This window comes from Psilocybe cubensis, chromosome 3 (genome assembly GCF_017499595.1).
Source record: "Psilocybe cubensis strain MGC-MH-2018 chromosome 3, whole genome shotgun sequence".
Classification (NCBI taxonomy): Eukaryota; Fungi; Basidiomycota; class Agaricomycetes; order Agaricales; family Agrocybaceae; genus Psilocybe; species Psilocybe cubensis.
The window spans coordinates 1,909,479-1,923,314 of NC_063001.1; the positions used below are offsets into that span (position 1 = coordinate 1,909,479).

Consider the following 13,836-nt stretch of genomic DNA (forward strand, 5'->3'; position numbering starts at 1 on the left):
TATATTACAATGTCCCTGTGGTTGACCGATGTACCTTATGTTGTATAATATGTATGCTAATGACTGATATATTGGAAAGCAAAAGAAACTTCTGGAAGCCCAGTCTCTGCCCGAAGGAGGTCGTCGTGGTTATTTTTCAGTTCACTGTTCGTGAAATGATTCCATCTGTAGAAAGATAATCAATACCACAAAAGTGATTGAACCCAGTACACATACGTGCTTGCATCTCCGTAGAGTAGAGCAGGGGCTTTAACCATCTGTCTACCATCTTTGCACCTCTTGCATTTAAATGTATCATGCGTGTCACACAGGGTATTTTGGTTAAAAATAAAAAGTTGACGGAGGGCATCGAGGGAAAAATGACGTTCTGCATCTTCCTTTTCGTCCACAACTGCAGAGGAGAGAGCCTGCTTGTTCGCTTGTCGTTGAAAGATTTTCTCTTCTATCGTCCCCGTGGAGATAAAACGATAAACAAAACCTACAAAGGACAAACATGAAACTACCAAAACAAATGAAAGAAAAAAAAATGGGCGCACATTCTTTCTTTTGGCCATCACGCCATACACGAGCCAATGCTTGTTGATCTGCTGCAGGGTTCCAATCTACATACATATATTGGCTCATAGTATCACGTCCTTTTTTGAAAATGATATTACTTACCAGGATCAAAGAGGATGAGGCGGTTGGCTCCAATGAGGTTAATGCCGCAACCACCTGCTTTACTGCTGAGGAGGAAAATAAACTCTTTGCCTGTAGGATCATTAAATTGATCAACGAGTTTCTGACGCTTGGGAATCGTCATCGTTCCATCAAGCCGGAAGAACCCATATCTAGTATCAAACACATGAATGCCAGTATAATAGCCAGTTTCAAATACTCACTTTTTGCTTCGGCAAAGTTTCTCGAATAGGTCGAGCGTTTGGGTATAGTTGCTGATCAACACGATCTTGTCATCGGTTTGAGTATGAATTTGATGCAAGAACCTGTTGGGCTATGACTCAAGGTCACGGAGGCCGCATTATATACAAGGACATACCTCTCCAAAACCAAGAATTTGCCGCTCCAGTCGCAGCGTACAGTTTGATTGCGTCCTCTGTCTTTTGCGCCACTTCCTGCCCCATTGAAACCTTCTGGTATTAGTTTTTCACTTCCTTTGAGGTCGTCGGGCAAATTAAGAAGTTCGGGATGGTTGCATAGTTTCTTCAGTATGTTAATAGCTTTTAGAGGTTGTGAGTCTTGTCCGCGAAGGAGCGCCTTGATTTCAGGAGAAGTGATAAAATGATTATAGAGGGATAGCTGGAAATCGGATAAGCCACAAAAGACAACTTGCTCGTATTTGACAGGCACTGTAAATAAATATTAAGATTATACTCTGGAAAGGAAATATAAATTCCTTACAATATTTGGACAAAAGGTCGTTGGTTCTACGGATGATGAATTTTGTGACAAGGCCACCCAACTCCTTTAGTTTCTTTTCGCATTGGGCTTTGATTTCATCGCTTGCCAAAGAATCTCTTCCGCGTATAATTGCATTTTCGAAGTTTTTTCTAAAGTCATTCTTGGAGCCCAGGAAGTTGGGATTGGCAAAGTTGAGGAGAGAAAAATATTCGGAAAGATCGTTCTACAAAAGTAGTGTTAAAAAACGGCACTCCAATCAAAGAAGACAGCAAACTTGAATCGGCGTGCCAGTCAAAATGACGCGGCGCGAAACCTTCAAGCTGAATAGTGTTTGAAATGTTTGGGATTCTAGATACAGTGTTAACCCTTTACATCGAAAATCGCGGTGCAAACTGACATACCTGAATTCTTCAGTCTGTGTCCTTCGTCACAAAGTAATAAACCAATCTCGCAGTTTGCGATATATGGGGTCAGTGTGCGAAGAGTCTCATAAGATACAATCATTACTAAACAAAGTCGTTTAAAAAAGTTCGGACCAAAAAATAAAAAATATACCTGGCTGCGTCACATTTCGTCCACGCGCTGCAACCCATCTGGCTACGCCTTCCAATAGTTGTGCCTTCGTTCCTTTCCCATCAACAGCAAGAGGTGTTATTGCATCTGGACCTAGCCATTTTACTATAGAATGATTAGCCTATGCCAAAGTGACGATAGAAACAAAGTTACCCAGTTCGTTGGCCCAGTTTTTAACCAAACTCGAGGGGCAGACAATGATGCACTTCTCTATCGTTGGCTTTCCTGCTCGTGGCGACTGCTTCAGCAAGGTCCATAAAAGTGCAATGCATTGTAAAGTTTTTCCCAGCCCCATTTCATCGGCCATAATGCAACCGTATTGGTTTTCGACAAGCATCCCAGTTGTACATTTGTACAGAAACTAGACGACCTTCAATTACAATCATATATAATACGCACATGGGAAATAGACCTACCTTGACACCTTCAACTTGATGTGGTCGAAGCACTTTGGAGAGCCTTGGATCAATGACCACTGGAACTTTGCTGACCTTGGCCTTGTCCGTTCCTTCTCCCAATAGCGATTTCAAACTCTTGTGCGGGTTATACATGCCTGCCATCTTCTCCCTGAGCTCTTTAGCTTCGCGTTCTTTAGCCTCTTCCTTCTCTCTTTCCTTCCTTTCCTCGTCCGTTTCGCGATCGTCGATTGTTGGATCGTACAACACAATGGCGTGATCCTCCATAGGATCATGGAGTGGCCGGGGAATAATCTTAGCTGGTGGGCGAACGCCAAGAGAAGCGTGGGTAGGAAATAGAGTGATTTGCTTCCCATCCTTATTTACCATGGTCGGTAGAGAGAATCGACGAGAGCTGACCTCGTTGAATGGCTTTACCGAATACACCGGATACTTGGGTATCGCTGCGAGTAGGTCTGCCTCATTATGATACACTCCGTCTTTATCCATGGACTTCTTCTGTTTCTTTTTAGAATGCTCGGACTCGGATCCAGAGCCGTCCTCTACATCTTCCTTATATGAAACAGCGCGCTTTCGCTTACGCGACGGCTGGACATGCTTTGGAACTGCTAAAGTGGGTGGTTTGAACGGCTTATTGAGGCGTGTGCTATCTTGTAGACGATCCAATGTCTTTCCATCTGAGGTGGTAGGAATTCGACGTAGCATGTAGAAGAAATGCAAAGGTATCACCTTGATGGGTCAATTAGATATTGGAAGTCGACGTTATAAAGACCAATATGGTTACTGTCAACACAACGCGACGCGCGGTGACATTTAAGCACGTGACCGTGACTGCGACTTCCGAGTCCAACAGCAAGACGCATGCGGCGTGAAGACACTCAATTTATTTGAAATCGAATATTCATTTAACTTCTACTTTTCCAGGTAAAGAGGCGAGTTCCCAAGCGCAACAAATAGGGATATAGAAACATTGATATATAAAGCAGTTAATATGAGAGATACGTCGAAAAAGGAAGAATCACAAGAACTGGATAGTATGTTGAACTGAGCAATCATAGCGGCGAAAGGTTTAATTTTCCGCAATATAACTGGACCATCGTCTTTGATCTGCATTCGCTGTTGCATCTGCATAGCCGCTATAGTTTTCAATTTCCACCTGAACAATCAAAATTTTCGAGGGATCGTTCAAAAGCGAAGACGGTGTATTCAGTCGATGTGACAATAATGTATTGCCGCTAGAACAAAACACCAGTATGCGCACTCCGGCAACGGCAACAAACTATAAAAGCTCTTAGTCATACATGAATGAGGATTCTAATTTGCCCACTCACAATGTCGCCTGCTCCAAGGCGGGAGGAAAACCGTGTAAAATGTTTCGTCTCTTCGTCATTTGCATCCTGGTCCATATCAGCCAAGGCAAAAGCGCCTCCTGCACGAACTGTTCCAAGGAGCGTTATTGCTGCATTTGGATTGTAAAATTTTCCCGGTATCCCAGTGCCTCCAACCCTTAGGCTCATTGGGTTTGGCAAAGTAGCTGTCTCGTCCAAAAGGATAGGAATAGAAACCGAGGCGTCAAGAATCACAACTAGACGTGATGGTTTCGTTCTTTGTATAGTTAGTTTCCAAATCTGAAAATTGAACACAACAAAAAACTACTCACTGCTCTGGTATTTTAGTTGGATCGGAGCCTAGATTACTTCGTGGTTGTTAGAGGATCTTGGTAATGCCGTTTTCAACCACTTGAATATGCTAACTTACAATCGACCAAATATTGTAGATCCATTTCGTGTTTCAATAAATTCTGGTGCTCGACTATGGGTTTCAGGGGTAGATGTTTCGTCTGCCTGTTTTAAAATATCTGACGATAAACTACCGGAAATCAGACTACGACCGAAGAGAAATAAACCAAAAGTTACCTTGAATTACCATCGGGATTAAGTTGTTGTTGAACTTTTTCGCCATCAATCTCATCCTCGTCAAAGTCTGGGAGTTCAGCCGCTTTCGTATCAAAGCCTGCTAGTTGTAACAGCTCTGGTCCAGAAGGAGCAACTTCGGGCGCAGAAGTTTCTATCTCTTGGGTAGGCACATTGTCTGTAAGGTCAACAACATCGATTTCCTTAGTTGGGCTGCCTGCTGTCTCTCTTGAGTGTCTTCCCTTAATCGTTTTAAGGGAGCCTTTCTCAGAGATTAGGAGGGAACTGGTATTTTTTACTGGTCTTTTAAGTCCTGCAGACGATCGTCCCGGTCCAGGCCTTGCACGTTTGGCTTGATTAGTATCTACGCTTGATGAAGAAATTGTATTGAAGCGTTCGACGGCATGCGTTTTAGAAGGAATGGCATTTGGTATGCCCGTGGTCTCCGAATAATCGATCACCTTAACCAACGGATTGTCTGCTCGAGCGCGATGGAGCGGTAAATTTGTTTCTTGGGCCTTAACCAACTGCCCACGTGGCAATGCGTCCACCGACGATTGCTCTCCAAAATCTTTCACAGGGTTCGCAGAGGTTGAAGGATTCATCTCCACATCTGAGTCAGGGATAATTTCAGGAGATGGTATTTTAAGTGATTTTTTCTGTTTGCGAGTGGCAGATCCTTTGGCTTGACTGCTTTGTGTTTTACCGCCTTGATTTAGACGACGGTTGAGAGTCTCTTCCGAAGCGGGAATTTGTTGAGCTTGATGAGCTAAATCATTTCGTGTTAATCGCTGGGATTTTCGCGGACTCTCCAGTAACTCCGGGGAGCTGCGACGACGTTTCCCCGAGCTGCTGTGTACAGACAGTTCCACTTGTTCTGGTGAAGAGTTTGCTTTAGGTGAACCTGATTCAGGTTGGTCGTTTGTTGATTTACGTTTGGAGCGCTCTAAGAGGAGGAAAGGATTGAGAAGGTCATATATACGACGAGGAACTCTGGCTCACTGGGAGGCCCAATGGGACGAAAGGTTTCTCCTGACTTAAACAGTGACATATCGTTTCTATCTCTCCCATTTGTTCTCGCGCGTTCCCAAAATGCTTCTACCATGTCCTCAGAGCCAACAAATGACTCTGCTGGCTCCCACCTATATATTTCTCGATCGTTAGGTGAGTTAGCAAGTCTAAAAATCATTACTCGCGTATCATCTTCTGGCTTATAACCCTTCCACTGCAAGGAAATGAACCAGAATTTAAGGCTATGTTATCGTCAATAAGCCAGAGATATTCGCACCCTAACAAGATATTTCTATTATATGGAAAGATATTAGTGATATCATCTCTTAAGCAAAACTGTGAAACGTACCCAGACAAGTTTTGCCTTCTTTGATCGCGATGTAGGCTCTACGCGCGCCTCTCTGATGGACTCTATTGCAGATACGCGTTGGCTTCACTGGGAATTCAGATTCGAGAGAATGTCTTACCAACTTCATATTCCCCTTCTTGGTCGCTCATTGGTATTTCGCGAAAACTCCGTCGGGAAGAGATGATTGAAGTGGTTTCAAAGAATGCAGTTAGGAGAGAATGTCACCACACTCAACAATATACTACTTAGACACCACGTGGGAATCCCCCCTTTAACATTTGATCCCGGCTTCCTGGTAACTTTCTGGTCAGTGGTCAACAGCACGATATCACCATTTTGATTTACGTAGTAGACCATGAAATCCAATGGGCTATAGACAAGAGGTAGTCATCTAATTACATCTATATCATCCCATCTACCTTCGTTAATTTTCTTGAGCAATTCAGTAGACACAAAACAACCTCTCAAACCCAACACCTTCAAATGTCCCCATCGTACCCACTCAATCTTATCTAAGGCGTAAGTTGCACCTCCTACTGCATCGTTGAGCCAAAAATTAAACGATAGATCTAATACGGCGATTAATGGACATAGTTTTGGCAGTCGGTGAAGTGATACTGATGTAGGTAGGTTAATAAGAGCTAGGAGTGTTATTGAGGGCGGGAATGTCAACAATGTCGACGTGTATAATCGGGTGGATACAAGGACGATGGAACGCAAAGGCCGTTCAGACTCATCCTCTACTTCCCAGTCACGATCTACTTTCTCTGTATGAGAAGAATGACGCGCGTCTTGTGACGATGGCATTTGTCGCAGAAAATGGTCTTCTCGAAGATACGCCGTGGGGCCCATGACGATAATTTCACCGTCGGTATGGCCATTACTATTGAGCAGGGCATAAAGCTTCCATTCAGGTAGCGGTGCATGTATTGCACAATGGCGTATTAAATCGCGTCGAAGGTGGGGTGGTATGAATGGCACTACATCCTCCTGAAGTGCCTTGCTGTTTTTACATCCTGAAATTATCAATTGCATGCAAAGCAAGGCCAGAGAGGGAACCCGAGGCGAGTTCATAAAGTTGTCAAGATGCGGGGCGACAATATCCAATGCTTTTGCACGCCAAAGAAAAGTGTCCTTGATGTCATTTTCAGGTGCTGGAATCCAGCTTTTTGGAGGAGCTGGACCAGAATACAAAGGCAAAGGTCTCGATCTTCGCGTGCCTTCAGTGGAACCCGATTCGTCATATTCAGGAATCGTTAATCCTATAGGTAACGTAGGGGAGTTGGTATTAGGTATATATGAAAGATGTGAACGGGAATTGGTCAGATTTTGTGAATGACGGAACTGTTCTCCACTTGAGATGGAACAAAGGTTAGTTGGGAAACGAAAATTTGGAACTTGTGGTTTCGAGCTCGTACCGTAGGGTGTGCAAAAGTTGGTTTACTTCCCGAGTCGATTGCATGGATTGTGTATTATGATGGTATTGTGTCCCGCTTATTGCCACACATCGAGGGATTTTGAGCCAATGTAGCGTGACATGTAGTTATAATTAGTATAAACATGTCGTTTTTTTCATTATGTTCTCAGCAGGTCAACCGTCATTGTTGCAACAAGTTAAAATTTTGGCAGGTAGATGATATGCAACGAAGTCAAGAGTCTTTGGTATGCTCGTTCAATCGATGGTAATGATTATGGTGGTATTGTAATTGTTATCTAGATTATTCGAGGGGAAGGAAAGGACTCCTACGATAGGAGGGTGACTCAACAATTGAGGGCATCGTCTTTGCGAGTTCCACTGTTCCTGCAGGGAAGGGTAAGTCGTCTACACCTTTAGGAAGGACTTTCTCGTAAAGGCCTTTCGCCTGGTTGTGGCTACTCAAGGCGACCATCTTTTTCTTAGCGTCCCGGATGAGAACCTGGGCATCGTCTACTCCTGGAACTGTTCCTTTCACGAAAATGAGGTTGAGAGAGGTATCAATGCGAACGACCGGAAGATTTTGCGTTGTAATTCTCTTGTTTCCCATTCGACCTGCCATCTTTTTACCGGGAAATACTCGTCCAGGGTCCTAATAAAGATTTGTTTGAATGATTTAGAAGCTGAATGAATATATATTCCACCAACCTGATGTTGACCAGTCGAGCCGGAAGAACGATGTGATATAGATACACCATGACTGGCAGCAAGGCCATGGAAGCCCCATCTCTTCATTCCACCCTGAAAGCCTTTACCGATGCTAGACAGAACTTCAGTACTAAGAAACAAAATGCGCAGAAAGTTGTTTACGAGTTCGCGACCACGTCAACGAATTGTCCTGGCACAAAGTGTATCGCAGATAAAGTCGTCCCTGGGAGCCGAACATTAGATAGAGATATATGGTGCTCGCTCGGACTTACCGACTGGTACGAGGGCGTCAGGCGTGACTGGGAATTCTTTTACAATCTGCTTCGGAGGAACCTTAGCTTTTCGGAAATGTCCCAACATTTGTAGTGAGGTGTTTTTTGCAGGACGGTCGGAAGCGGCAACTTGTACTGCATGGTACACGGTGTGGTCTTTTCTGACAGTCCTTATGTTCGCTGTAACTTGACAATTTTCGAGCTACAGAGGCATAAATCAGGGCGTGCACAGATCTATACGCAAATACATACTTGCAAGACAGTAACAGGCACTCTAACCCCTTGGTCGTTCCACAGAGCGGTCATTCCACGCTTTCGAGCGATGAGGCCTGTCCGAATTGAATTTGGGGTCCATTTCGGTGCATCCGTAGGTTCCAACGGTGTAGCTTTATTCTGAGAACTTGGTGGCGAACCAGAATGAGGATTAGCGACCACTGCAGTAGAATGTAGTTGCTTCAGAAACGCCAGTTGCCGGCGTCTGCATACTGTGCGGAACCCGAGCATGAGCGTCCCCGATACTTTCTGTATTTAGTGAGAAACAAATATTAGTAAGAAACGCGAACTTGGAGAATGTCGGACTTCAAAATCATTCATCTCAACATCCGGTCATCATTCTCAACTACCGCCTCTCGGCTTACATATCTTCTTTGCCCTTACTTATTATTGCTTCAATGGAATGGCTTTTTGGCCAAGTGATGAAAGGAACAAACGTCCTATCGTGTCTAAACGCAAGGGAAGGAAGGTTTTGGAGATCTCCAAGGGCCGCGATTATCCCAACTTAGAGCCAGGTTTAATTGGTGCAGCCACATTATCAGAAGGAAATAACAACAAGTTAGAATGGGATTTTTTAACGATGCCTAACAAAGGTCAAATATTTCTTGCACTGTTTTAATCTACTGACTTGTGCGCCTAGATTTTTCTCTGAATCGCCTAAACATTGGGAAACGTTTGGAAGTATTCCCTCAATCACCACCGTTATCCAGTAGAAACACCTCTCGCACTGTACGGCAAAGAGCTGAACAAGGGGTGCGTTTTTTGAGTGTTGTCGTGTTTTATCGTCAGCTTACGAAGTGTTAGGCAAATTTCCTTCGAACCTATCTCCCCGATGTGGAAATCCCGTCGGAACTTATACGAGACCAACTGCTGGAGGAGACTCAAATATGCGACGATCTCGAAGTATTCGACCCATATTCAGGAAATTTACTTGAGGTATCTACGTCTCCTCAAGACCCAAACAGTGCACTTTTATTGTTTCCGACGGGGGACACAAATAGGGATTTAAGTGAGTTTGTCCATCTTTTATACCAATTGACCAAACTCATTTCTTCAGCTATCACATACGTTAGGAGCTTAAAACCTCGGAGCATACTGTTCAGACCTACTCCTACGCCTCTGTGGAGCTTCTCTACACCCATTCAGCAAATAGAGACGTTGATGGGATTGGGCACGTCATCACCATAAGATGCTAGATTTGTCGGATGCTCACGCTTCTAATCAGGTGTCAATCTTGTTGTTCGAACCTACAGCTCCACGGAAATGTTCAGCATAGAACATCCTAACCATCATACGACGACTACTGCTACAACAAGACGTGTTGCTCGCTTTTCGCGTTCTGATACCAATGATGAAGTGATTGTCGATGCCAAAATTCAGCCTTTCTCTGAAAGCATGTTAGTTATTAGCGACCAAGGAACCTTATTCAATTGTACAGTGCAAAATGGGGAAAGATCAGCGTTTGTTCTATTCATGTGTGTTTTTCTATTTTAGATTGATCTAGATTATGAAACAGCATTTCGCTACACACTTTCTCGCCTTCTATTCAAAACAAAAGCGGCTTCTGGCGTTTATCTCTTGCATCTAATGGATCGGTCAGCTATGTGATGTCCGAGAAAACTGTTGAACAGTTTGACAATCGGGTATTGTTTTTTTGTGTTTATGCCGTCCTGCTCTAATTTTCTACTAGACAAATACAGTGCAGAGTTTCTTGTCCATCGCTAATCAAAATCACATTTTAACATCAATAGAAAGCTGTAGACACTCAAATATTCTTCCGTTGTGTTCCACCGATCAAGTTATCTGGATGGACACCAGATTTACAGGGAAACCACTACTTGCCTACTCACATGGAAGGCAACGCGACCGGTACATATCAACGCAGACCTTGTATCACAGGGCCAATACTTGTGAGTGTCCATGGGGCAAGCTAATTTCGGCAGCTGAACCCAATATGCAGCTTTGACATTTTTGACATCTCGAAATAATGGTCTAGTCACCGTATATGATGTCTCCCGTCCATCTGAGGGGCTCTTCCACCTCAATGATTCTCCATATTCCGTGTTTGGAAGTATCGATACGTATCAAAGACATCTCGGGCAACAATTTCTATCTCTAAATGAAACTCTCGGACTTGTACGCCTATCAGAGCTTAAGGGTGTCGAGTTCACAGAAATTCTTTCGTTACCATCAGAATCCCGCAATGGCCACGCAATAGAATTATCTGAAGATGTTATACAGAACAGAGACCCACAGGCCGTTGTTCCTGCGGATCTTGGCCCACTTAGCATTCAAGAATTCAGTCAAGTTAATTTAAATTCTGTATACAAAGGTGGTGTAAATAATCCCCCTCTGTACGATTATTGCTAAAATTGTTCTCTAGAACTCTTTCAAACCCATTTTGAAAAGATCAAACGGCTCGAAGAAGAAGATGCTGAAATGTTTCACGATATGGTCGACAATTTCCCCCGGTATCTGCAAAGTAAAGAAATACCAACGGATCACATATTAACAACGTAAGTTTGTATACCAACAATCTGACATACTGTTTGGTGATTGCTGTAACAGATATGATATAGCATTTTGTGCTGGTGAACCACCAGGTCAACCTGGTAGAGCCGATTTTCTTACTGAAAGCTTGATTTCTTCCAAAAGAGGCTACAGGGCGCTTAAGCAAGGGCGCCTATCTGCTGAACTCGTCAGATCACCTTGGCATCGGTCAATTTCTTCCGTCCTCCGACATTTGGACCCATCCTTTCCATCAGGGCCATTACAATCAATGGAGTACCTTCAAAGTTTTCAACCACTGGATAATGCGTGTTACTCAAATAAAGCTCGTGAATATGCACAGGACTCGTGCGAGCAGTTGACCGTGGATCTCGCTTTAGGTTCCGATATCTATTTCGATGATACAATCTTTAATAAAGCAGAAGCCGGCGTACTGGAAGTTATGACTCAGGCGCTATCCATTGACGGTGGTCCTCCGCCTATTCGATTTGGATACTTAACGCCTGTAGAGAAAAATCGATCATATTATGCCGGAGAATCGCAGATCTCAGAAGGCTTACGCTTGCCTCTGGGGGTTCGACTGTTGTTAAATGACTGGGATTCCGGTAATCCTGACGATTATATCTATAAAAATCCATACGCCGCCGCTTTTCTAGAGACCAAACAATTAAATCAGCCAGCGACCCTTGAGCCGACATCAAGTTTGCCTGTAAAACTCCAACGTCCACCGCAAATCATGGCGTCCAATACAGTTTCAGCCGCTCCTCCTGAAATACATAAAAAATTGACATTAAAATCACTATCTCAAGATCCTTACCCTCCTTCGATAAACGAATTCAAGAATTCGCAAGCAAGCACACCTCCTCAAGGTCTCGCCACAAGTACTCAGATAATGCCAGGTCCACACGGTGGAAGGCCGGCTCCCAAGAAAAAGCCACCGAAAAAAAGATTGGGAGGGTTTTGATTGCATAGATTTGTTCTCAGCACAATAATGTTTTATATGAGTGATATTTAAGTATCATTTTTGGTTTTCCCGTTGGTATACGTAGCCGTTTGATGATAAAAAAAAAAATAGTACTTCTTCCTGCCAAGTGCAAGTTCAGGTCAAGTGATATTCGCGTGACGCCCTAAAGCCTCGTGCTGCACCGGTCATAGAAATCAAGCTCTACCAGCTTCACGGTTTCCGCTCCCGTTCCTCATAAACTCCTGCACTCCACAGTCTGAAAACAAAACCGGTCTCGTCGTGCAAGCGCACGAAGCTGGACTTTGGGCCAGCCACATTACCTGCTCTATGGATGGAAAAAGGCAAGTGATTGATTCATTACCTGTTCGGTGAAAAGGCTTCATATGGCATTCAGGACACCTAATCCTGCGTATGACCCTGACAAATTCAATGATTTCTTGCGACGTATGTCCATATTCTCTGTTTCTCTTCAGATTATACCGACGCTGGGACTATTACAGAAAACAAGGCAGTCGTATGTGCACTTTCAGCTAGCTATGTATCGACTTTCGCAGGATATCCAGTCAGTACAGTCAGGGCCCTATTAGATGTTCCGAATTGAAACGCAATGCTCTCTAGCTGGACTCTATCAAGTCCAGACTACAGACAACCAAAACAAGGATAACAGTCCCCAGGCTTGCTGCGCTGGTGTACCGTGAAGAGGGAATAATGGGATTCTATCGAGGCCTGTGGATTCCATTAATGACGATATCTTTTGTCCGTGAGTAAATAATTAGCATTCCGTTGTTGTCTACAAGTCTGACTAGCAATTAGGCGCTGCAAGCTTTACCATTTATTCGCGCACCAAAGAGAATTTCCACAACAATAACATCCTTTGTCGTGACAGCATCATCGATGTTTCTTTAACAGGAGGAGTAAGTGGTGCGATGTCCGGTGCTCTCATATCTTTTGGAAGTGCTCGTGCGTGTTAAAAACTGTACCAGAATTGAACTTCAAACCGACTAATTGTGCTCTCCGGTAGCTTTTGAGCTTGTCAAAGTTTGTCGGCCGATGAGATTACCGTATTTCAATCCACTGACAGTACACAAGGTTCGTAGACAGTTGGAATATACCATTGCGGCCACCAAGGGTATCACAATGGCGAAACCTCCGGGAACAATTGAGGCGGTGAAGGATATCTTTCGGACTAACGGCCTTGCGGGCTTGTACACAGGTTTTCGACTTCATTTTGGTACGTCTGAAGACATATTTTCGATTCAAAGATTTACCCTGACTATGATAATAGTTCGTGATACGGCTGGGACGGCATTGTATTTTCTTGAATATGATGGAATGCGCCATCTTCTTGGGAGGCAAAGGTCGGGAGAACAAGGACCGACTCCTCCATGGCTCCCGATACACTCCTCTTTGGTTCCTTTCGTTTGTGGTTCGCTTTCAGGGGTGTGTAAACAAGCGAAACTTATCGTACAACATTCGATGTACTGAATGCCGACAGGTTACTTCGTGGGCATTGATATATCCATTGGATGTGTAAGCCCCTAAATCCATTTTTACACTTTACCCGACTTCCATCGATTTTTACTTTTTTTTATAGTGTAAAAACCAAAGTCCAACAACGTGCTTTAGCAGGAGAACGTTATCGAGGTCCATGGGAGACATTGTACCGCCTTGTTCGAGGTGGGTACACTACAGGGTTTTGGAACTGAATAATTCTAAAACATTTTCTTAGGGCCAGATCCTACTTCGCCTAAACCTATTCTGTCCGGTGTCGCCAGAATATACCGAGGCCTTGGAGTCAGCGCTTTGCGGAGTATCACAACTCATGGCTTGCTATGGACGTTATTCGATATGACTGCACAATACATCGACAAACTACCTCCTTCAAGAGTGGATAATCATTATTAATCTGTGACATCTAAGGGTGTTATACACACAACCCACCATTCTTTTTGCCGTAACATAGATAAAATTATAGTACTCATTATGTATCATATTTACTTGAACTTGACAAAAAAAACAGGCAAGTTCTGAGTTGTT

General features: G+C 43.8%; 3 protein-coding genes across 3 annotated transcripts; 1 reads left to right on the forward strand and 2 right to left on the reverse strand.

Annotated features, from left to right (window-relative positions):
* Nucleotides 1–56: 56 nt before the first annotated feature.
* Nucleotides 57–7,122, reverse strand: JR316_0003399 (DNA repair protein rhp54; the record flags this gene model as incomplete). Its single annotated transcript, XM_047889172.1, has 22 exons — nt 57–165; nt 217–478; nt 537–602; nt 661–830; nt 882–983; nt 1,037–1,346; nt 1,399–1,621; nt 1,673–1,746; nt 1,800–1,904; nt 1,954–2,076; nt 2,125–2,332; nt 2,388–3,116; nt 3,649–3,666; nt 3,719–3,992; nt 4,048–4,083; nt 4,146–4,256; nt 4,304–5,246; nt 5,303–5,525; nt 5,589–5,603; nt 5,661–5,720; nt 6,060–7,014; nt 7,079–7,122. The coding sequence occupies 22 exons, from the start codon at nt 7,120–7,122 to the stop codon at nt 57–59; spliced, it is 5,160 nt and encodes a 1,719-aa protein (XP_047751546.1).
* Nucleotides 7,123–7,378: 256 nt separating this feature from the next.
* JR316_0003400 (50S ribosomal protein L3) lies at nt 7,379–8,558 on the reverse strand (the record flags this gene model as incomplete). Its single annotated transcript, XM_047889173.1, has 5 exons — nt 7,379–7,726; nt 7,783–7,894; nt 7,945–8,005; nt 8,055–8,256; nt 8,307–8,558. The coding sequence occupies 5 exons, from the start codon at nt 8,556–8,558 to the stop codon at nt 7,379–7,381; spliced, it is 975 nt and encodes a 324-aa protein (XP_047751547.1).
* Nucleotides 8,559–8,730: 172 nt separating this feature from the next.
* JR316_0003401 (putative mitochondrial carrier C29A3.11c) lies at nt 8,731–13,704 on the forward strand (the record flags this gene model as incomplete). Its single annotated transcript, XM_047889174.1, has 21 exons — nt 8,731–8,920; nt 8,968–9,080; nt 9,132–9,336; nt 9,385–9,502; nt 9,581–9,787; nt 9,844–9,970; nt 10,018–10,237; nt 10,288–10,659; nt 10,711–10,843; nt 10,896–11,792; nt 12,055–12,144; nt 12,194–12,243; nt 12,300–12,361; nt 12,418–12,559; nt 12,613–12,759; nt 12,821–12,837; nt 12,889–13,030; nt 13,085–13,239; nt 13,295–13,329; nt 13,394–13,476; nt 13,529–13,704. 21 exons carry the CDS (start codon nt 8,731–8,733, stop codon nt 13,702–13,704), a joined length of 3,681 nt encoding a protein of 1,226 aa, XP_047751548.1.
* Between the last annotated feature and the right edge of the window lie 132 nt (nt 13,705–13,836).